Source organism: Pararge aegeria, chromosome 13 (genome assembly GCF_905163445.1).
Source record: "Pararge aegeria chromosome 13, ilParAegt1.1, whole genome shotgun sequence".
In the NCBI taxonomy this organism is placed as follows: Eukaryota; Metazoa; Arthropoda; class Insecta; order Lepidoptera; family Nymphalidae; genus Pararge; species Pararge aegeria.
The window spans coordinates 2,968,422-2,992,674 of NC_053192.1; the positions used below are offsets into that span (position 1 = coordinate 2,968,422).

The following is a 24,253-nucleotide window of genomic DNA, read 5'->3' on the forward strand; positions in this document are numbered from 1 at the left end:
ATGCTGATAAGTAATTCTATATTATAATTGTATATCATTAGGTGGCGAGATTTCATCGCGGAGTGAAATTGACGTGCGTGATACGGCGCGGCCGTCGTGCTCAAATGAACAAACTTTCATCCAAGATTTACAGCTAGGTATATAACTAACTATACCGTTCGCGTTAGGGTTTGCGCTGTAATCGACACCAGCTTTACTCGAAGCATAACTTGAATTAGGAGGTGTAGTTAAATCAGAAAATTATGCTCGTTTTCACTAAAGCTAAGTAACGCTTAAATCGGATTCCCAAAGGTATCGGTGATGCGTAGAATAAAAAACGTTTCACTAACTAATCTAAAGTAACAACAAAGATTCGGCGGTGCGTAATTTTTAGGGAACGCGTAAACGGACACTTGTCAGACGAAAAAAACATAAATTCGGTCTCTTTTAAATAACCCTGCATCCATACATCATTGTCATCATAACCCATTACGGGCCCACTATAGGGCACCGATATCCTCCCACAATCAGAAGAGGTTATTTAAGACCTATTTAAAACCTTCATAGGAAATGAGTGCAAACAAACAAAGGAGGTCTTTCCGAACCTAAACACACGACTAACAACCAAACTACTAAAACTAAATCGGAAAAAACTAAGGACGGTAGTAACATGTTATGATAACAGGGCATTGCTCACTAAACAAACACCTTTTCATTTTAGGTATAACCGACAGTCCTCTGTGCAGAGCATGCATGGAGGCAGATGAAACACCGACTCACGTACTACTCCAATGTAGAGGAAAGGAACAACGCGCAGCATACCTTGGCTCCCCACCATCACTCCCTGACTTGGCGACCTGGGCGGCCTGCTAAGCTTCTGGAGTGAGCTCGGCTGGCTGGAGTGACCCAGCGGGGAGCCGTACCAGTGGCACTACGTACGACGGAAGGTTCCGGCCGACCAAGTACGGAGACAAGCCCAGAGAAAGAAGAAGAAGACACACACAAATCCATGCGAAAAATGGTCAATATGATAATACAAACACATAATACCACACCTTGGGGCAAGAATCATAGACAGGTGAGGTTATATGAGTTTCCTAGTGTCAATCGATTCATCGTCATCATTAACATAATTAATCATAAAATAATCTATATTTATAAAAGGAAGTTGTGTTAGTTACACCATTTATAACTTAGGAACGGCTGGAGCAATTTTAATGATACTTGATATTTTGGATTTCTCTTAGTCCGGAATAGGATAATTAGTATTAAAATATAATATTACTCAAAAATAAGATCCGCGGTTCGAAGTTCGCCGGGACAGCTAGGTAATCATAAAACTATCTGCGAACGTCAACTGCAGAACATACGTCTTCCCGAGAAACCCAAACACACCCGCTCCTCAACCTTTCCGATCCATCTACCCTCGATGGTGAAATTCGATTAGTTTAAAAGCCTAGGAATCTTCTTTGATAACTTATATAGGCATTGCCTTGTGTCTTAGTGAAAACGGGCATGAGTCTCTCAACATGACTAAAGTATATAGCTAATGCACCCGGATCATCATTATCATCATTACCATCACAGAGCCACTACGGAGCACGGGTCTCCTCCCACAATGAAAAGGGGTGAAGGCCGTAGTCCACCACGCTGGCCCAGAGCGGAATGGTGGACTCCAAATACCTCTGAGACCATTATGGAGAACTTTGAAGCGTGCAGGTTTCCACACGTTTTCCTTCACCGTTGGAGCAAGTGATATTTTAATTGATTAAAACGCACATTACTTAGAAAATTGGAGTTGCGTGCGCGGAATCGAACTCGGCCCCACGAAAGTGAAGTCGAGATTCTAACCTCTGGGCTATCACCGCTTACTTAAAAATAAAGTAAAATAAATAAATAATATATATATTTATATTTTTTTTTTCATAAGTTATCAGGGTTGAGGCCGCAGTCCACCACGCCGGCCCAGTGCGGATTGGTGGATGCACCCGGATATATGTATAAAATCCTTATGCACTCTTATAGGATAAGGATATATTTTATCCTTAATAAAATGATATATGCGAAAGTGTGTCTGTTTATTTGTTTGTCCGTTGTTCACGCCGTAACTAAGCAACGACTTGATTTTTGGCATAAAGTTAATTGAAAGCACGGAGAGTAACATAGGCTCTTTTTTATCCCAGGAAAACAAACGGTAAACTATTTTCCACGGGATTTGTAAAAAAAACGTGGGCAACAGGTAGTTGTTGTAGTAGCGTAGTGTGTTTGTTTATTTGTCCGTTCTTCACGCCCCAACTACGCAACCGATCGGCTTGATTTCCTGCATACATATTTTATATATATATATATATATATATATTAGTTATTCTTTGCTACTGTCATCATGCCTATTATATATAAGTTTAGCTTTTACTTCCGACCAATCACAAGTCTAACTCAATTTGACGCGTTTGTGATTGGTTTGCACACACCGGTAACGCCGGTTAGACGTCCTACTCGTGTTTCAGATGTAGCCTTAGGAATTATGATTTCATAATTCATAAAGTTCTAAAATAAGCTTATAAAGTTATAATAATAGTTTTTAAAGACGGAGAGTTTTTATCCCAGAAAAACAAACGGTTCCCGCGGGATTTGTAAAACAGGTAATTTATATATAAAATCATAGGTGTCAACCCTGACTAGCAGTATTCAATGCTCATCGTTAGTGTCCGAAATGATTCGATTCAATCCGTCTGCCTGTCTGGAGTCTAGACATTTCCGCAGTTCACTTTCATATTTACGAGTTTAGATAATGCTTGTAAAATGCTGATCGATTTTTAGGGTTCCCTACCCAAAAGGTAAAACGATACCCAATTACTAAGACTGCACTGTCCATCCGTCAGTCTGTCTGTCCGTCCGTCTGTCACCAGGCTGTATCGCATAAACCGTGATAGTTGCCAGTTGACATTTGCACGTATGATGTATTTCTGATGCCACTATAACCAACCCAATACCTAAGACTGCGCTGTACGTCCGACCGTCTGTCAGTCTGTCCGTCCGTCTGTCACCAGGCTGTATAGCATGAACTGTAATAGTTGCCAGTTGAAATTTGAACGTATTATGATGTATTTCTGATGCCACTACAACCACAATTACCAAATAAAAACCGGAATTAAATAAATATTTAAGACAATGTTACGAAACCCTTGGTAAGTTTTTTTTATACACCGCTGTGTTAAAGTTGTGTTTCAGTGAATTGATTGGGGTCTTAGGCCATCTAATCCTTAAAGATATTTATACTAGGGAATATAATATCTTTAAACGAGCAATTCTTGTATATATATATCATTGGAATCTCGAAATCGACTCAAACGATTTTCATGAAATTTATATACAGGGGGTTTCGGGGGTGATAAATCGATCTAGTTAGGATTCATTTTTAGAAAATGTCATTTTATTCGTGTTTTCCGGTAATAACCGATTTGGTGCAACGAAGTTGCATGGGTCAGCTTGTAGATTTTTATATAAGGAATCTATCAGAAGTTTCTATACTGTGTAAGTTGGCCTAAACCAAGTCTGATTTGTATGATATGTAAAAAGAACTGGGAGATTCGCTACGTTACTTTGGTGACTCAGGGACCAAATAGATACAGAGAAAGGTACGAGCGACAAAGACATAGGCGCGATTTGAGCGACGACGCAACCGTATGCGCGACCCACAAACGCGACTGAAACATTTATCGCGACACTTTACACTATTTTATTTTATTAAGGACTCTATACACCTTCCAACAGTCGGGTAAAAATCTGATTAGATTGTAAAGTATGAGGAGTCCTAGGAAAGAAGAAAGATTGTATACTTCACGGCACACCAATAAACTCATACAACAACGACAGCCGAGTGGCGCAGTGGACAGCTACCCAGCTTTCTGAGTCCAAGGCCATGGTTCGATTCCCACAACTGGAAAATGTTTGTGTGATGAACACAAATGTTTTTCAAATACAAATTATTCATCAGTAATCTTAGTACCCATTATCACAAGCTATGCTTACTTTGAGACTAGAAGGCGATGTGTGTACTGTCATATTATAGTATACTAGAAGTTGTTGTCGGGATAAAAAGTATACTATATTACTTCTAGAATATGTGTACAAAGTTTCATGAGGTTCGGTTAAGTAGTTTTTGCGTGAAAGCGTAACAAACAAACTTACATTCACATTTATAATATTAGTAGGGATAGGGATAGTAGGGCAGTGTAGTGCATAGAGAGTATGCACAGGGTATGCAGATGATATAAAATGAAGAAAATCTCCAGTACTAGTTATAAAAAACTTAAGAATAGGCATTGTAAGTTATATTAAGTAAAATTTATAATTATAACATGCAAGTTTGTGTATAGTGGTGTTATGCATATGTATGCATGAAGGTTGTGTGGTAAACGTATGCAAGAGAGTGAGTGATTATATGCGAAACCTTATAGATAAATTGCTTTAAGAAGTTCCTCAGTTTGGTCATACTACGTTTTAAGAAGGTGATTGTAGTGAATAGGTTGTAGAAAGAGGTTTTAGTAGACGAGAGTAAAATGCCAGCTGTCAGATGTCGACTGTCAACTGTCAACTGGGATCCGGGGTTGGGGAACGAAGCGTGCGGTATGTGCTTATGGATATAGCTAGCAAGAGGGTGTAATACCAGTGTTATTAGTTGTTACTAGTATTTTACAGTAATCTTCGACCGTTTTTTTACATACATTGTGGGAGACTCGGTCCCTATAGTGGGCCGGTGATGGGATGATATGATGCTGATGATGTAGTGTTACTGTGTGTGTTTCCTATATAATGCAATTAAGTTGTCTAAATAAATAAATTTTGAAAAATAGTGGCAATTTTCAATAATATATATGCTATTTTTATTAACATGACAGATGTAAATCCATTAACCTAAATATGTTATTAATCTTAACAGATGGATGATCGTATTCATCTGTCAGAAGGTATTAGGAGATCGTGAGTTACAAGTATAGTGTAAAGAACCGCAACCAACGTACAAAAGTCTGTTTTGTATCTATACGTAAACAATACGTAAACAAACCGGAAGCTTCAGAAGTAACTTCAGTGGTTGCCACCTCAGGGACCGAAACAGGGTCAGGCAAGGGCGTGACAGACAAGGGCGCGACTTGAGCGACCGGCGACACAACCGGTTGCGAGACCGACTGCTTAACTATACAGCGCGACATTTCACTGTTTCACTTTATAAACTAACTAATAAACACTAAATTATAATGTTTTTTCCGCATCTATATTGTGAACATACGCTTGACACACGTTGCTTCAAACATGCGACTGTCGAGACGTTCCAAATATGATGTTTTGTTTATTTTTATTTTTGGCGCCATTTTCGCTCAGTGACGCCAGCCAGCATGTCAGCGACGTAATCTACAACGTACTGTTTATATATCCTGTTTGGTAATGTAAGTGTAAATATCCTCTGTTGACGTGGTTGGTCTAACGTAGTGTTTGTATCCTCATTGGTTGCAACTTTTTAATGCTTGCATCATCACTACTAGGGTGGACAGGAGACATTTTCTCCAAGGGGAAATAAATAATTGATTAAGATAATCCCCTTAGTTTTATCCACTCTCCAACCGTAATTCGTGTAATATTAAAACTGCGGGTAAACTTCTCCTTTTCTGTTGCCGTGCTTTGGCAGGTGGACAAGTAAATTTTATTCCTTATCAGTGGATATAATCGAGGGATAAAATTGTCTCTGGCCGTGCAGCAGTGAATTAGTGATAATATTCTGTTTGTTTTGCATACTTCCCGCTACATACGGTCATAATGTTGTAACTATTAACTTATTATTGACAACGTTGTAAACATGGGTTCGATGTTGTCTTTTAACTGATATTATTATATATTGATTGATGAGATGAGATTTGTGTACAACTGAACCATAACACATTATTACATACAAATATTTTCATAATACATAAATATACTACGACAATAAACACATCGCCATCTATCCCCAAAGTAAGCGTAGCTTGTGTTATGGGTACTAAGATGACTGATGAACATTAATGAACAATATACAAAAATACTTATTACAACAACGATATACAAATATACAATATACAAATATACAAAACACGGCCTTGGACTCAGAAAGCAGGGTCGCTGCCCACTGCTCCAATCGGCCGTTCATAAATACATTGGCCGCACTTAGAATAAGGTATAATAAATAGATAATAAATCTATGAAGTTTATCGTCGTACGTCCTCAAGTAGTGTTGTTACAAAATTAAAAATTTTGTTTAGAACAATATCGATATTTCTAAATCGTTTAATCGTTTTAGAAAACTCACCGGGAGGTCTGTAGATTTCGAGCGTCGGTTTTCCTTTAGCATTAGTCAGAATCATACTCCGCCGTTTCCCATTGTTTGGAAACTGTGAAAAGAGAAGACAAAGTTAAAGCGTCCGAGTTACCTGTTTTAGTACTCAAATGGAACAAATATATTTTTTTTTTACTTTTTTGGCTTTAGGTGTGCCAAATCAGCACATTTATTGAAGTTATACTTCTTTTGGCGCGTTAGTGAAAAATGTGGTGAGAGTAAATTTTTACGATGCGCCGACACCGTCACGAAAAACCGACACCCTGAAGTTAGCTATAGTCAACATTTTAGTTTTTCAAAAAAGTTTTACCTAAACTTTCAATTGTCTGCGGGCTCATTCCAAAATCTCAAATTTGAATGTGAGCCAAACTTGGTGGAACGATAATGAGATATCTAGATAATGCGTTATAATAAAACTTTCAATGTATTAAATACTAAATCTAACCACACTAATATGGTTTTTTCAACAAACGTTAGAATAAGTCGAAAGACAAAATTCAATCTCGATACTCCAAAGAAGTATAACTTTTAACGCCTGTACATAAGTAGTTATTTAAGTAGTAGTTTTTTTTGTTTGAAAAAGCAGTTTTTAATGGCTGTAGCTTTTAGCTTTGTTTCATGAATATCTGTTAAGCTGTTTGAATATCATCAGCCGCTTTTCTCCATACCATTTAAAATTCATTTAACTCCCCGCATGTCTAATATATTTGGTTACAATGAATCCGAATGGAAATGCTATATTAAGGTAACCTTGATTCTGCAATCGGGACATTTTGGTATTACACTTCTAGACAACTGGTTCTAACTGGGCTTACTGACTCTTGGTAAATATAAATATGTTTTAACTATCTAGAGGGCATTTTTTTGAAGTAGATTTTTTTTTATAATTTTGGCAGATTTGTATTTCACCTGGTTAATATCAAATAAAGAGAAATAGCAAACAATACTAATTTAAATCTGTTTTATAGCTAAAAGCACTCGCTATAACTATTAAACAGTTTCAACAAATTCTTATTGTCCAGACTTGATGTTATTCGGAGTTACGTTGGTAATCCTATTTCTAAATTATAAAAATAAAAATTAGAATATTCGATAGTCCTCAGTTTGATGGATCACCGTTTATTTTCATTCTATTACAGTGCAAAAGATGTGCAATCTAAACGTCTGGTGAGTATCATCGACTAATTTAAAACTGAAAGCGTGAGCAACTCTGAGAATAACATTTTATCTAACGGCCTCTATGAAAGTTTCTTGAAGCTTCCTGGTTTTTGTAATTTTACCACGTTTACAGTTAATTAAATAAACAAAATTTGAAATAATTATAACTTTTTTTCGATAAAATAACCTAAGTAATTAATAAAAATTATAATCAGAATTAACTTTTGCTTTATCCGAAAAAACTTTCGTCTGATTTTCATAATGCCCCAAAAGTATTTAACAAAAAAATATCTTGTCATATTAGATTGTGTTATTTCATAATTAGATATCTTGAAATTCTTAAACGTAAGGTCGTCAAGATTATAAAGTGTATGTAGGCGGATTGTGAAGTCAGCTCCCACGTAAAGCTACGGTTTACAATGCCGTTACAGCCTTTTTAAACAATTTAATAAAATTCTCTTTCTTTATTACTTAATATATAATGAAAGTAAACTCTCAGTGTATGCGAATCTCATTTTATTTACGTCATCCCCCAATTATAATGAAGAGTCATAAAAGCTCTACAGTGATGATAATTCATAATGGATTTGATGAAGGTACTGTAGACTACTAGGTAGGGATATATTAAGTTTAAACTGTGAGATCTATGGTGGTAGACAAATTATTTTTAAACTTCCATGTAAGTTGCTATTTTAATAATATATATTTACTGGTAAAATAGCTTTTAAATCAAAGGGATCGGAGGGACTAAAACTGAACCGATTTAGTTCCGAATGCAAAAATATTTCCGAAAGGAAAAATCTCTGAGAAATCTATGAATTGGTTAAAATACTAAATAATTAATTAGAAAAAATAATTTAGAGCATTCACACATTTGTTGAGAGTATACTTTTTACTAGATTGTATACTAGACTGCTGCATTGCCTGCGAGATTGGAAGTGTTTTGCTGTTGTCTATCTCCGAAGATTTATCAGATCATTTAAAGCAAAAAGCAAGTAAAGTCAACCCGGATTTCAATTAGGTGCGACCTAATTGAAATCCGGGTTGACTTTACTTGCTCCACAATCCAACATTAACCTTTGAAAAATGTTGAAAGTTGGTTCACAAATAATAAAATTAAAAGTAGGTATGCATCAACAAAACCCATGATGAATGAAATTTCCGATTTGGCTAGTACACAGGTGTCATGTTTGCAGCATCAGGTCAAGGTTATCATAAAATTGCAGTCCTTAGGATTGTTTAGTGTCCCAATTTTAGATTAAATTATTGAGATCCCAAAACTCAAACAGTTACAAAAAAAAAACAAAATTCATTTATTTCAAGTAGGCATAAGCACTATTAAAACGTCAAATGTCTGTTTGTAGTGAATTCACCAGTCAAAAAGTTGAAAGTCAGATTCTACCGAGAAAATGCTGACAAGAAACTCAACAGGTGCTCTTTGCCAACATCATTTTAGACATGTATTTAACATAGACCTATGATATTAAATATTTGAACCATTTGCATGTGGAGATTCTGAAACCATATAGGCTAAGTGTCAAGACTGGCAGCAAGCAGTCTTGGCACCGTTATTTGACTTACTGTCTACTCGCCTGGCTATTATTACTGGCACTCACTAATAAGTAAGTTTACCTATATTTTAAGTTAGTTATGGTATTTAACACACAGTTTTATTTATAATAGCTTATAGATCTGTATAGTGTTTGTGTTAAAATTGATACTTTTCACCAATCTTGTATCCAATAGCATTAAAATTGTATTGATATCGATTAGATAAACAAAATACCTGGTTATGATGCATATTGTGATGCGACTGTGGCCGAATGAAGCTCCGCTCTCGCATGATGACGCCGGGTGTGGAAAAGTTCTGCACCCTGTAGCTCCTCTGTAGTTCCCCTACCCCGATTTGAGTTTGCATTTTGCCGATTTTTATAAAACCGCTATTAACAATCGATTCTTTTTTTGATTTAATTCGATTCAACGCGTCGGTTTAAGATTTCTTTTATTCTTTGGCAATCCCTACGTAAGTTTTCTTTTTTTACATAAACTTTACAAGTTAGAAATAAATTATTTATATCTTCAATCCTTTAAATAGAATATTTATGCATAAAAATAATAATTATTAAATAAATACACTAGATGAATGACTAGTATAATAGTTACAATATGTTGATATTATTTTGGTTACACATTTTTATTTACATAAATTATAAATTTAAAAAAAAAATCCTATTTTACACAGGCAATGTACAAAATGCGAAATACACAAACAACAGAGCTTAATAAAGTTAATATAATAATGTATCACAATTTTTAATTGTGACGTCACGTTAGAGATCCGCTCTGCAGATTAATTATATATGCATATATTATTTATTTATAAGTCTAAGGAACCCCCAGTCGTGGCCACGGAGAGGGGGTTTGTTTTCGAGGGTTTTCGACTTTCAAGAGCGGTGCAGGAGCTAGCCTGACAGACAGAGCGATTACTATATAATGTCGAGGGGCCGACAAGTGAGAACTTGGTCAGCGCCTATCTCGATTCGTTTCGTTGCAGGGGTCTTCTGAGCCCCTTATCTGTAACAAAGACAATTTTTTTTACAAACAAAAGTGATTAATGTTACAATTAAAACGTTAAGTAAGTAGGTACAGTAAAGTATTTGACTGCTTTCTTCGTCTCTTTTTACTGACGTAAACGTACAATTTTTATTTTTTATTGAATTAAATTAAGAATATACAGAATCCTCATTCAGCCATTATTGTATGCAGTGCATTGTGTCCAAAAACAGTGAAAAAACCCTACGCACGTCTCTCTTTACACCCGCGGAATATTGATAGGTCACAATTTTTATCCCATTTTATGGTAAACGCTTAGAACAACTTGTCTCGTGTTCTCTCGCTTAGAACTTATTGTCAACTGCTAAATTGAATGAAGTGACTAACCGTTTGTCCGAGAAACCATTCTAAAGTGGAGTGGATTTTGTTGCTTCAATATTAGTCGTGTACACGGCTTCTGTACGTTCTTAATTCTGTGTAATATATAAGAAAAACATGAAGGCAGAAGTGAAATAGAGCAGCGGCCTTAGCGCTCAGTAGCGATCTCTCTTACACAACTAGAATCTACAAAATTAGAATTAGTGGTGTAGCATGCTCTGAACCATAGAACCCAGTAGTGTGCACTTCATAAATGCACAAAAGCACTGCCTACTCTAAAATATTTTTTGGAGGATTTTTGCCATTTTATGCAATTTTCCAGCTGTATGCCTACCCTGGTAAGAAATCCAGTGCACGCCACTGTTAGAACCTTCCTTTTTCTGCGTGAAACATATATTTTAATACCTTAAATTTCAAGGTACTAAATACAATAGGTTAAGTTCAGCTTGAAAAGTCTTGATAACTATACCTAAGTACGTAACTGCCTCAGTAATTAATTTACAAACCGGTTTTATTTGCGTGGAAAAACGAAACCATACATGTTTTGTTCGATACTAAAGTATAATTAAGTATTTTATATAATTCTTATTCTTAGGTGTACGTACAGGTACATAAGTATACTTTTTTTATTTTTTTTAAAGAAAGGGAAGATGTATATCATATTCTGATGGAATAAAACGTTTTCTGATGTTAACATAAGCATGTCAAACCCCTATTCTGAGGCCGCGAAATATTTATATAATAGATTTAGGATTTATATAGGTAGACGTAGAATAAGCTAGTTTGTAAGGTAGTAATTGTAGACCCACAAGAGCTAACATAGTCACTAAGTGACTCAGCACTTTAAAAGAGATTTAAAAAAAAAAAAAAGTATACATACACAGGTACATATAGGTTACATTATGAGAATTTATAATTTCTGAATTTTCTCTGGTCTGGTCTGGCGGCAGGCTTTGGCCGTGGCTAGTTTAGCACCCTACCGACAAAGACGTTTAGTGTTCCGGTGCGGTGCGTAAAAATCTGTTAGGGGTATGACTACCATACTCCCTAATAGGTTAGCCCACTACCATCTTAGACTGCATCATTAGGTGAGATTGCAGTCAAGGGCTAACTTGTAGTGGAATAAAAATAAAATAAAAAAAACCGATGGACGTTAGGGTCCCTTGGTGCTGGACTGACGACCTCGCACCGGTAAAAGCAGCGTTGGTAGCCCGCCGACGAGGTGGACGGATGACATCAAGCGAGTCGCAGGGAGCTCAAGACCGTGGTATTTGGAACTCCCTACAAAATACCTATGTCCAGCAGTGGACGCCTATTGGTTGACATTATTATAGGATGTTAAGCCCCTAGTTAATTAAGCTCGTTTCAGCACCCAAGCTAGGCTGCCCAGGTTGTCAACGACTTCTGTTAATTTCGCTGGTAATCAAAAATAGCGTTCCTCTACCCCTGACCATTCCAGCAGCACGTGCGATGATGTTTCGCTACCCCACTCTGGGAGTATTGAGTGAAGCCGTCTTATGGTGAATCATAATCACATTACCGGTACTTATCGCCTTATGAATATTGAATTCCAATAAGTAGGCACTTCGACAGCTAAGGTAGAGCAGAGCATAATGTATGGGAGAGTCACCTCCGCGTACAGTTAGCCCGTTTCGTGCCGGTATCCGTTTAACTGATTCACCGGTAGGGTTACCATAAAACCTCTATACCTCTAACTCCTGAGTTATAATCTAAAATAACCTACGTATCGTATTCCACTAAAATTATACACGTATCTCAGTGGCGTGAACAGGGTTTTGACCAGGTTATGTATAAAGAAGGAATACGCCATAAAATGGAAAAATCCTTTGCATTTATGAGTTACACAAAACTTTTAGGGTAGGCAGAGCTTTTTCCATGTATGAAGTGCATGTCACTGACTTATCTAATTTTATACTTATCTTATTATATGTGGAAATGCTGAGCTACATATAATTTTCGCGAGCTAAGGTATTAATGTGTTTTTCATTTGGTCCCCAATTTAAAAAGACTCAGGTAAGGAAATTTTCCAACGACAATGAAGTAAAGGTGGCAATTTTGCCATTTTGAGGCAAAAGATACAAAATATTTTCACGATGGTTTACAAAAATTAATTCATATAATATTAAAGGTATTCAGCTAAAGGGTGATTATATTAAAAAGGAAAAATAGATTTGCTGTTTCATTTTATTTTAAACCCTTTTATTCTACGAACTTTTGCACCTACCCTCGTAAAATTGATAGAATATCTCATCTATCGATCTTTCAATACAATCTTCAATTCAACTTTTATTTTGTTCTACTTCTAGGCATTGACTTCCACTACCTAATAGTAAAGAGAGTATAATTACTTTGTGGTTTGGAACTTTCATGGTATGCTCTGCGACGCATGAGGCCCTAATATTTGAACTCCGGCCTAGTTTTGCAAATTTCCTGTCAGAAAAACCCCGTAAAACATATTTAAATATGTTGTATTCTGACGGTAGCACATAGTTTTACTTGTCACGCGATACGATGCACATTTCTGGGACTTTCCCAAATTTCCCGGCCATGTGGCAACACTAAATGTAATTTATGCGCAATGTACTCACCGCTCTCTCGTTGTGCGCCGCCAGTCGTCGTTCTCTGCACTCGAGACTCGTTTACTTTACTCGTATAGGATTCACTGCAACAACAAAGGTTTAATGTAAATTTCACTATTTACTTAGTTTTACTATATCGAGGAAAGAGAAGGTAGGTTTTTGGTTCCGAAACTCACAATTCAAAACGGAACCCTTATCGCAAAGGCAAACCGCGATATGCAGAAAAATACAAACAAATAATTGAATTCTCAGTTCGCTTTACGAAACCGTTTTGTTTCTAAATTTAACCGGTTAAAATGAACGACACCGAAACCTTAACAGAAACTATTTTGATACAAAGATTCATAAACGAAACCGGTTTAAATTATTATTCGGTTTTCAAGCCTAGCGAGGCTTTAAAACCGAATAATAATTAAATTTTTTAAAGCATCTATTGTTATGTTATCTTAGTTTCTAAGAAACCGAACTGATAATTAATACCTACTGCTATTTGTAAAACAAAAAGTGATACTTCGATTCGGTAAACCGGTTAATATAATAACATCGTTGAAGGAACGAAATCAAATTAGTACCAGTGGCTCTCTTTAACCGGTTAAATAAACTCAAACATAACCTGTACCTAAATGATTATGCGCAGGGATTTAATAAGAACCGGCTTCTCACTTAACTGAAATGATTAACCGAACCCGGTTTGTAATTTTTTCCGGTTCCCGAGCCCTGATTATGAGGCCAAGGTCAATTACAAATCTGTTTTATAATTTTATTGTGGTTGAACGCCTTGCTATGTCCTGTGTATCTATCTATCCTCAAAAACCTTATGCTCCCTAACTATTTAAGGCAACAATTTTTATTTTTATTTTAAACGTTATATAGGTACTCGGCTTTACTGACAAGGCGCGATAGACGATATTCCAAATCGAAAAGAACCAAAGCAGAAGTGTAATCGCGGAAGTCCATGATGCACATGGAATGCATTGTAATACGTACGCAAAATCCAATAGGGTATAACATGTCACATGGGATTATGCGCTGTCCACCCTACCATGATTCACATAATATATTATGCAAGATATTATATAAACTGCAAGCAGTATCTGTCTCACCACTTTCACGCATCACAATCCACAACACGGGTCTTCTAAAACTAACTCGGTCACTAAGCGTCCTAAGGAGATGACTCTTCACCAAACAATTTAAAAGAAATCATCATGTGGGTTAACGGTCATCAATTTCTTAAACCTAAGTTAAATATAGACGATCCGCCAAGTTATATAACCAATAATAATTATGTAGAACCGATATTTTCCACTATAAATAAGAATTACTTATCACATGTTCAATGTAGCCATTGTACTGTTAAGTATTTTTCTTTTCATCCTCGGTCCGATCCAAAGACGGTATAACCACGATCCAATCCAATTAGAATACGCAGTAAGGTGCTCGTTTAGCACGTAAGAGCTAGTAAACTAGGTTACTAAGTCATAACTAGGTTTAAAGTTTATGTCTGGAGGTGAAAATCCAACTGGTAAATAAAACTAAATGGTACTCTATTAGTTTGCATATTTTGCTTAGTCCCAAATATCTCAATATAGTATCTAAAGGTTGCTTTATACAAATAAGGCTCGATTGTAAAGCAAGAATCTAGTTTCTGACAATGTATTTGCTGGGTTGAGTTTATATGTTTCCTAAAGTAATTTGACTCCATCAAGTGCGTATACGTGTAAACAATGTTTGAGTTTTCAAGGTTACTACATAATAACTACTGAACATTGAATTGACAAGGTCGCTCTGCTCTGGTCGCTTGCAAGATAGAAAATCGTTCATCGTTAAAACAAAATTGAAAATGAAATGAAAATTCACATAAAACAATAGCAGATAAGGCGGAGAACTTCTGTTAAGTTTAAATCCTGTGTTAGAAGATCTCGCTCTTACCTTACAAACACATTTTTATTTCAATTTATTTATGTCATAATACATTAATTTATTTTTGATATGCAAATAAAACATGCAGTGTGAATTCGCGTATGTGTGTACGTGCATGTATGTCTAAGTGTGTGTGTGTGTGTGAGCGTGCGTTCTTGTGTGTGCTCGTGCTTGCATGCGTGTGTGTGTATGCGTGAGGCTGACTATTATTAATATTGCTTATTGCGTCTGTCTGTTTTTCCGCACACTCCGCCAAACAACGCAACGTATTTTGATACACCATAATTTTTTTTCTAAGGTTTAAGATAGTTCAAAATATTTGAACCATGAACCCGGCCTCGTAGCTTAAGGTTTAAGTTGGCGCACGAAGTTATCGCCATCCCCTTAAAATTATGTAAACGTATGTGTATGTATGAACGCTTCATAGGCCTACATGAATAAAGAATTTTTGAATTTGATTTTGTTAGAAGCGTGAGTTTAGGCATACCGAATTGTACAAAGTTGAGGGCCTTTATCAGAACTAACTGCGTATGAAATGCTTTTTGTGATGTAAATTTTGACATATTTTCATGCAAAGGCAATCAGGTAGAATGCAATAGAAATAGAGAATAAAACCCCATTACGGTTGCCTACTCCGTGTATTAGAAATTCGCTTTAGGTGGTAATAATTCTGCAATACATAAATCGAAATCACTAACATGCCAAAACTAAAAGTAGATAGTCATATTCTCTGATAATGCTTTCTAGTGAAAATGAAAGCTCTTCATAAGATCTATTCTAATTTTAGTTCAGTTTAGAGATTGCACACACAAAAATGACAAAACTAAATGTGGCCAAATCCTCTAACAATGTTCCCTGTGGAAAAGGAAACTAGTGCTCTTTTAGTTCAGCAGCCGATTATATCCCATCACAAGGAATATAAATAACGTGTCCCCCTGCTAAAGATCGGGAATATGGAATAGGAGAAGTTTATCTTATCCTTAGTTTCAATGTTAGATGGTGATATCAAAAAAAAATAACCGGCTAAGTTTGTTGTGGGCTTCTTCTTAGACCAGGGCACGTTTGGAACCCTCGTAGCTTTAGTTTTAAGTTTAGTTCAAGTTTTAAGAATTTAGTTATCGCATCAACCCACTTCTATGCTGCGGCGTGCAAAGAGGGAAAGAGGGTATGCACAGGGTATGCAGATGATATAAAATGAAGAAAATCTCCAGTGAAAGTTATAAAAAACTTAAGGATACGCATTGTAAGAGTTAAAAAAAGCCTACCCTTAAGTATTTATAAATCCTACTGGAGATTATCTTAATTTTATATCATCTGCATATTCTGTGCATACCCTCTATGCACGCCACTGCTTCTATGTCATATTTTACATGTAATAATGTACGCATCAAAAGTGCCAATAAATAAGGAAATATTTTACTTTGACTTGGACTTTTGACTTTATCCCCGTTTATAATTACACATATTATTTGGATATTAGTGCACTTGTTCGCCTGTGCTCTGAGAGTTGATAAGGCTGTGGGAGAAGTTGCATTTTTATCCTTTACCCGGGGATTAGATTGTCTCCTGCCCACGCTAGCCGTACAATTTAGAGATTTCTAAACAGCAGAATTATCACCATTATGTTACTAAGTAGTCGTTTAGCGTAGTATTTATCATTGACTCACAAGTACAAGTATTGTCAATGGACATACAGATTGATGCTAAGACATTTTGTACACAATTCTATAAACCTAAACTAAATTGACAGATTCTAAATAAATACTGCAAGATTTTTGTACAGGAAACATTGTGAAAACTATATCACTACTTTTAGGTATGTTAATTTAGTTCACAGTTGTGAGTATTCAGTATAACTAGCATTAGTATAATGTCAGTTTTTTTCTAGTTCGCAGATAGACCATTGTCTATATCTACATCTATATCCTATATAATATTATAAATGTGAATGTTAGTTTGTTTGTTACGCTTTCACGCAAAAACTACTTAACCGATCCTCATAAAACTTTGTACACATATTCTTGGAAGTGTTAGAAGTAATATAGGATACTTTTTATCCCGACATTAAGCTCGGTTCCTTTGGGAGAGGGGATGAGTATTTGACGATTTTACACGATAACTCCGACAAATTATAACCGATTTAAATAATTATTTTTGTACTATAGTGGTTATAACATGTGTTTAACTTTGCCCAAATTGTGGTTGGCGATACAGGACAGAACTTCTCAGCAGACAGCAGCAAACCCGTCATTTAAGGCTTAGCGATACTGAATCTTTAATTTTTTTTAGATCTACAACTTAATTTAATGCCACATCAAAAAACAAAATAAAACGCAGACGAAGTCGTGGGCAACAGCTTGTTGTCTATAAGTAGATATCCCCTGGCTCTGTTTAGACGGCTTCGTTGAAACTTACTCTGTGTCTTGTAATAGGCTAAGAAATGTGATGATAACAGTTATTAACATCACGATCAACCCAAACCCCGGCCCACTTCGGAGCACGGCAGGGTGATTACGTATGTCGCGACAACAATGCGACAGGCGTAAATCTTGCAATCACTGCAGTCAAACGTCACTTTTGTTTATTTATTGTATGGAAAAGTGACGTTTGACAGCAGTGATTGCAAGATTTACATTGCAGGGTTTAGGTCATATAACGCTGGCCAATTCCGAATTTGTAGACCTATCACGCTTTTAATACCGTTATGGGGAACTCTGAAGCATGCAGGTTTTCTCACGATGTTTTCCTTCACCGTTGAAGCAAGTGATATTTTAATTACTTACGCACAGAACTTTGAAAAGTTGGAGGTGCGTGCTTGGATTCGAACTCGGCCCCTCGTAAGTGAAGCCGATGTCCTAACCACTAGGCTATCACCGCTATTGGTAAACTTGCTAAGTATGTAATAAATGCTAACATCAAGTTGCATCTGGGTGGATAGATAGGTATTTCATATTTGCAAAGATTGAATTACTCAGATGACGCACTCATAAATAATGATGCATACATAAAGATAGAGATACTATGCTTAGCTCGTCACTCTTCAATATTGTGCTCCAAAATCTGATTAATGTCCAAAGGATCGAAAAGGTCTTAAATTATCAGGAAATCAAAGTTTATTTCTATTTTTAACTGTTAAATTTTCTTTTTAAATATCTCTTGGGTAGCTAATTATTTTCAGAAGTTATCGAAAGCTCACTTCAGGCTCAAACACCTAGGCAAAAAAGCCCTTGAAGGGCTTTTTTGCCTATCTTCTTTTTTCATAGTATCTTTTTAGTTTAACTTTGTAATTTTTTTTAAATTCTAATTTTTTTTCGGGGTATTTCTGCAAAAAAAGCGTTTTTTGCAAGGATATTCAATTTCAGCACTCTTTTCAATGTCATGACCAGAAATGTGGTTAGTTTAGATCCAAAAATCAGACTACGCTACTTGTTTTCAATTTATTATTAGTCTATGACTTGCAAGTTTCAACTACAGAAAATACCACAGCTTAAAATCCAGTTTTGGTAAATACTTTTTTGTCAGAGTCCAATTTAGAGCGTGTAAGACCATCTTGATGAGTTTTTTTTTCTGTTTCACGCTTTTTATATAAGTTTTAGATGATACGTTTAAAGATATATTAGCTAGGTTGGTTTTAACTGTCAGTTTTAACTTTATTAAGCCTTTGACAAGTGCCTTTATGAGCTGGATTATTTAAAATAAATTAATATTGATTTTTAAAGCTTGTTAAGTCAAAACCTTGGCGAGAGTGCGGTGAATACGCAAGTCCCGTACTCCCACTTATAGATCTGCCGAGGGACTCACAGAGTTTGTAATGCGTGCAAGTCCTACATAACTTAAGGCATTTTCTGTTACAAAAAAAAAAGGTAGGTAGTTGTACCAATTCTTTACACATTTTTTAAGTAAGCTAAACTAAATAATTTAGCGTTAATAACGCTGCCCTCATACTATAGTCAGTGACGAATAGCTGTTATTTAAATTAAAAGTCAATAACATAAAAAAATTTATGGAACAACGGATGTGCAAACTGTGAAAAAAATAACAAAAAAACAAACAAGTTATCTGCCAAAAAATGCTTAAAAATTGTAGAAGTAGTTTTTTAATGAAATGCTTCATAATAAAAGCATACAGGCACACATTTTTTTTAAACTGTCTGTTTGCCTGCCAGTCTTTTGGTTAAAACTAACAACTTTTGGGAACAACGGATGTGCAAACTGTGAAAAAAATAACAAAAAAACAAACAAGTTATCTGCCAAAAAATGCTTAAAAATTGTAGAAGTAGTTTTTTAATGAAATGCTTCATAATAAAAGCATACAGGCACACATTTTTTTTAAACTGTCTGTTTGCCTGCCAGTCTTTTGGTTAAAACTGTTTACTCGTTTTGTCGTGGGTAAAAATGACCAAACTGCTACCTTAGCACACCTACCCACCTATACCGAGCTAGTTAGTCTACGGCACTCGGATCGGCCCTTGTGAAAATCTCAAAACTGCGCAATGTAGGCGGTGCCATGACATCAGCGTGTTTACCGTCTGGCACATATATACTATGTATATAAAAATAGTATTCCTATCTAAACGTTACACTGCAATTAACACCTTACTTTAAGTATTTAAGACCCATTTTCCCTCGATTCGATGAGCATTTTGAGACGTTTAGTTTGCACATCTGTGCACATATTGAGATGGCTTGGTTCTAGGTCACTGGGCACGTACCGCGACTACCGCAGTCTTTGCTTTGTTGTTAATCGATAATTGATCGATTTATCTTTTGAAATCTATTCGATTAACGTACCTAATGGGTGACATCCTTTTACGGGAGTGTAATAATAAAGTACCTAGTTATAGAGACATTTGTTTTTGTTTTTGTATTAGATACTGGATGATACGTGGTGCTACGGTTACAGAACAAACATAACATTGGATATATATCTCCCATTGCTAGACACAGGCGTCCTAACTGAAGTATCAGAGAACATAGAGGGTTTTAGACCATAGACTTATCACGCTCCAAAACGGGTTTCGGGTTTCTTTTTGAATTAGGAATACCTACGTCAGAAGCAGAAGTCTGAAATGATAGAAGCTTACCTTTCTAGGACAACGGAACCTAAGCAAAATGTTAACTTGGTTGTACAATACAAACACAACATAAGAAAACAAAAGCCAGATATTGCAACTAAATCTAAAAATTGAAACTAAATGTAGGTCTAAAACTAATAAACTTTTCACAACGGTCCCTGCGGAACTGGAAGAAGGAAGAATATGTTTTTTTTTTTAATTTAATCCACTCCAGGGTAGCCCTTGACTGCAATCTAATCTGGTGGTCTCGATGATCAGTCTAAGATGGTAGGGGGCTAACGTACGGCAGTCACACCCCCTAATCGGGTATTTGTGTGAGTCAGGTAGTTTATAAATTAGTGTATAACGAAATGACTTGTTCCTTTTACCGTCAATGCAAAAAGCGAGTTGGTAATTTACTCATCCCAACTATTTCACTTAATTTGGCTGTACCTAAATCAATAATCTAATAACTAAATTGTGTGTAAATCTTATCACAATGTTTTTCTACAGAAAGAAATCTTAAAGTCGGGATAGCCCAGTGGGTAGGACTTCGTATTCACTTTTGGGGGGGCGTGTTCGAATCCCAGCACGCACCTCTAACTTTTCAAGTTATGTGCCTTTTTATAACAATTAAAATATCACTTGCTTCAACGGTGAAGGAAAAACATCGTGAGGAAACCCGCGTGCCTGAGAGTTCCACATAATGTTCTCAAGGGTATGTGGAGTCCACCAATCCGCACTGGGCTAGGGTGGTGGATTTACGCCTTAACCCCTTCTCATTGAGTCATTGTGGGAGGAGACCCGTGGCCTGTAATGGGCCGGTCTTGCGTCGATATGATGAAACTATCTTTTCAGGTCAGTCAGTTTAGTGTTCAAATTTGTGTAAGCTTAAAACAGAATTTGCAATAATAAAATGTCCTGTTACAGTCAATGCTAAAAGCGATAGGTGAATTTGAACCCCGCAGTTTACAAGGTGACTAATTTTGTATTGTTTACGTAGGTATATCAAATATCAACGATCCTGGTTAGGTGAAACCGCGAATATGACTCATTTCTTGCCAAAATGTGGCATCAGATTACAAAGATATTTTTTTACAATATCACCGCTTGTGTAAATTACCTAGCGGTTACTCGTCACTTTTTCTGGGCAGAACTTTTTTATTTTTTCATTTAACTTGGTATACCGAAAGACTCTTTCTTTAACACTTTCGGGGGGCCGAGTTCGAATCCCAGCACGCAATTTTAACTTTTCTAAGTTATGTGCGTTTGAAGCAATTAAAATATCATTTACTCCAACAGTCAAGAAAAACATCGTGAGGAAACCTGTCCGAGTGTTCTCCATAATGTTCTCAAAGCCGTGGACGTCCACCAAACTGACCAGCGTGGTGGACTACGGCCTCAACCCTTCTCATTGTGGGAGAAGACCTTGTAGTCGGCCGGTATTGGATTTATATGGTGACAGGGTAATTAGAAAGCCAAGTTCCAGTGCGATGATCCAAACTTTTTATAATTTTTTTTTTTTTTATAAATAAATAAATATACTACGACAATACATACATCGCCATCTAGCTCCAAAGTAAGCGTAGCTTGTGTTATGGGTACTAAGATGACTGATGAATATTTTTATGAATAATATACATAAATAATAGCAATATACATATAAACACCCAGACACTGAAAAACACTCATGCTGATCACACAAACAGTTTCCAGTAGTGGTAATCGAACCCACGGCCTTGGACTCAGAAAGCAGGGTCGCTGCCAACTGCGCCAATCGGCCGTCAATCCCGATACGTGTAAATATTTTTGTGGTGTTCGCGAGATGCTCTCGACACGTTCCTAAACATCTAACTTAAAAAGATTACCAAGGTCAGCCATCCCCGAAAATTTTCATAAGCGCCAGCCTCTTCAGCTTCTGTGAAAATGCCTCTGTTTACGCTTTCGATAAAGAAATCATAAGAGGCATATTAGAAAATTACAGACAGCAAATCGCAAATTTTTATATTTGTGTACTTATGTATGGATATGTATTGGTATACTTGTTATATTCTCCCAAGGTTGAAAGACTTCAAATTATGCAGCGATTGTAAATAAATACTTTATGAATGCATACTGTGATACCTAAAGAACCACCTTTACGTGTCCTTTGAATGTCATTCGTAGAGTTACCAATGCGTATTACTTTAAAATGTACAAAATGGTAACTCCAACATACGAAAACACTATGTATGTTATATTATGTGTTTATTATAAATACAGATTTTTAGTCCATTTAGCATTTTGTGTTCTAAAAATACAAAATTGATGATTTTAAATTATCATTATTAGGCATACATTACAAGAAAAAGAAATTTCATTATCAAGAAAATCTTATGTAGATATCTTTCTTATGTAATATGTCTTTCGCGAATACGCGTTTCTTAAAATATACCTAATAACACAATTTACAATATAACAGTAAGGCCCTTAGCTAAAACAGAGAAAACCACGCAGATTTAAAAATAAATAGGTCACAATGAAAAAAATGTATTCCTTTGTATTCAATCTGTGGCGCTCTATAGCTCACCAAATATTGATGTTTGTGACAAAACAATACCCGTCTATTGCACATTTTCCAGCGCTGCCAAAAGTTAGGAAACATTCTAGTGTTAGTTTTAGTTGAGGCAACGAATAGCTGGCGGGTACATTACGGGCCATTGAACGAGGTCACTCACCCCTGAAACCGTCCGCCACTACCAATGCACAACAAATTACAGTAATCACTTATAATATCTAGTAACAACGCTATCTCTCAGCCTTTATAATGTAATGAAAAAGGTGACTTTTTGCTAAAACTAAAAAAAAAAAACTACTTCAATATAGGCAAAAATTACTTGTTTCTACCGGCGATCTAATTAATTAAATTTTAGAACACAAAAGCTACTATTATATATTCCTTCGCGGGCTTTTTTGTAGGTAATAATGAGTACTTTAATCAGTAGTACGTATTTTTTTATGTAACATCAATACTTTTCCTAGCGCACGCCAAATAATGAACTTTATAGGCAAAAATTTACTACTTTATGTTACATTATTTTTGATTTTTTAATAACAGCTTGACCGATTTCGATGAAATTTGAATGGGACCATCTGGAAAATATGCCGTTTGAAACAAAAAAAGAATTTTTCAAATCGGTTCAGGCGTGTTTGAGTAATCGGGTAACATACATAAAAAAAAGATTCCGAATTGAGAACCTCCTGTTTTTGTAAGTCGGTTAAAATAGATATTACGTGTTAGATAGTATCTGCAGTGGCGTGCACAGGGTTTTTGACCAGGGTATGCATAAAGCAGGTACATGGCATAAAATGGAAATATTCGCCTCCAATACGAGCTGTTTAAAATGATTTGGGTATGCTGTGCTTTTGTGCATGTATGAAGTGCACGCCACTGAGTATCTTGTACTATCTAACACGTAAGATCTATTTTCATACGCGATAGATCATCGATGAGAGTGACGGATCCAATAAAGGCTGTGATTAAGGCATCTCTACATGAAAAGGCTATTCCCGTTCCCGGCTAAGTTTGTTGTGGGCTTCTTCTTAGACCAGGGCGCGATCGGAACCCTCGTAGCTTTAGTTTGAAGTTTACGATTGTAGTTATCGCCATCACTCCTCACTGCTATGTACACATTTTGTATATAATAACGCATCAAAAGTGCCATCTATGTCCCTATTTGAATAAAGAAATATTTGACTTTGACTTTGAAAGGCAAGCCAGTGTGGTGAGTGACTAACAAATGATTTTCAGACTATCGCATCTGTAAAAGCAGCTCTGAACACTTATAAAAAGTCCTTTTTCACTTAACCTAGGAATAGTCTTAATCAGTTGCCTAGTGATTTCGGTGATTCCTAGAGAAAGATAAACTTTTCATCAACTCTTGTGATGATAAAGATGAACGAAGTTAACGTTAGACGCTATCTATAGTTACGACACCGATTTTGCGAATCGTATCGATCTGCATCTTGACAGATAAAAAAAGTTTATACACCTTTTTTTTTTTGATAATACAAACACAAAACACAAAACAATGTGGCAAGAACCATAGACGAGTGAGGTTATTGACTAGTGAAAAACGAATCGATTGGATTGAATCGTGAAAGGTAAATGCCTAGCAATCTTCTTTGATTAGGCGATAATTATTTAGGTGCTTCCTTGTCCGTAGTTAATGAAAACGGGCATTAACCTTTTTTGACGTGACA

The 24,253-nt window shown here is 36.1% G+C and overlaps 1 protein-coding gene across 2 annotated transcripts in view; it reads right to left on the bottom strand.

Annotated features, from left to right (window-relative positions):
* Positions 1-24,253, bottom strand: part of LOC120628705 (CBP80/20-dependent translation initiation factor) — a 56,368-nt gene that overhangs the window by 26,949 nt on the left and 5,166 nt on the right. For both annotated transcript variants that reach the window (XM_039897274.1, XM_039897273.1), the window contains exons 2-4: positions 13,045-13,118; positions 9,291-10,078; positions 6,320-6,401 (exon numbers count right to left, since the gene is read on the bottom strand). In XM_039897274.1, the coding sequence (XP_039753208.1) occupies positions 6,320-6,401; positions 9,291-9,422 (214 nt within the window). In that variant the 5' untranslated portion in view covers positions 9,423-10,078; positions 13,045-13,118. The remainder of the gene's footprint in view (positions 1-6,319; positions 6,402-9,290; positions 10,079-13,044; positions 13,119-24,253) is intronic.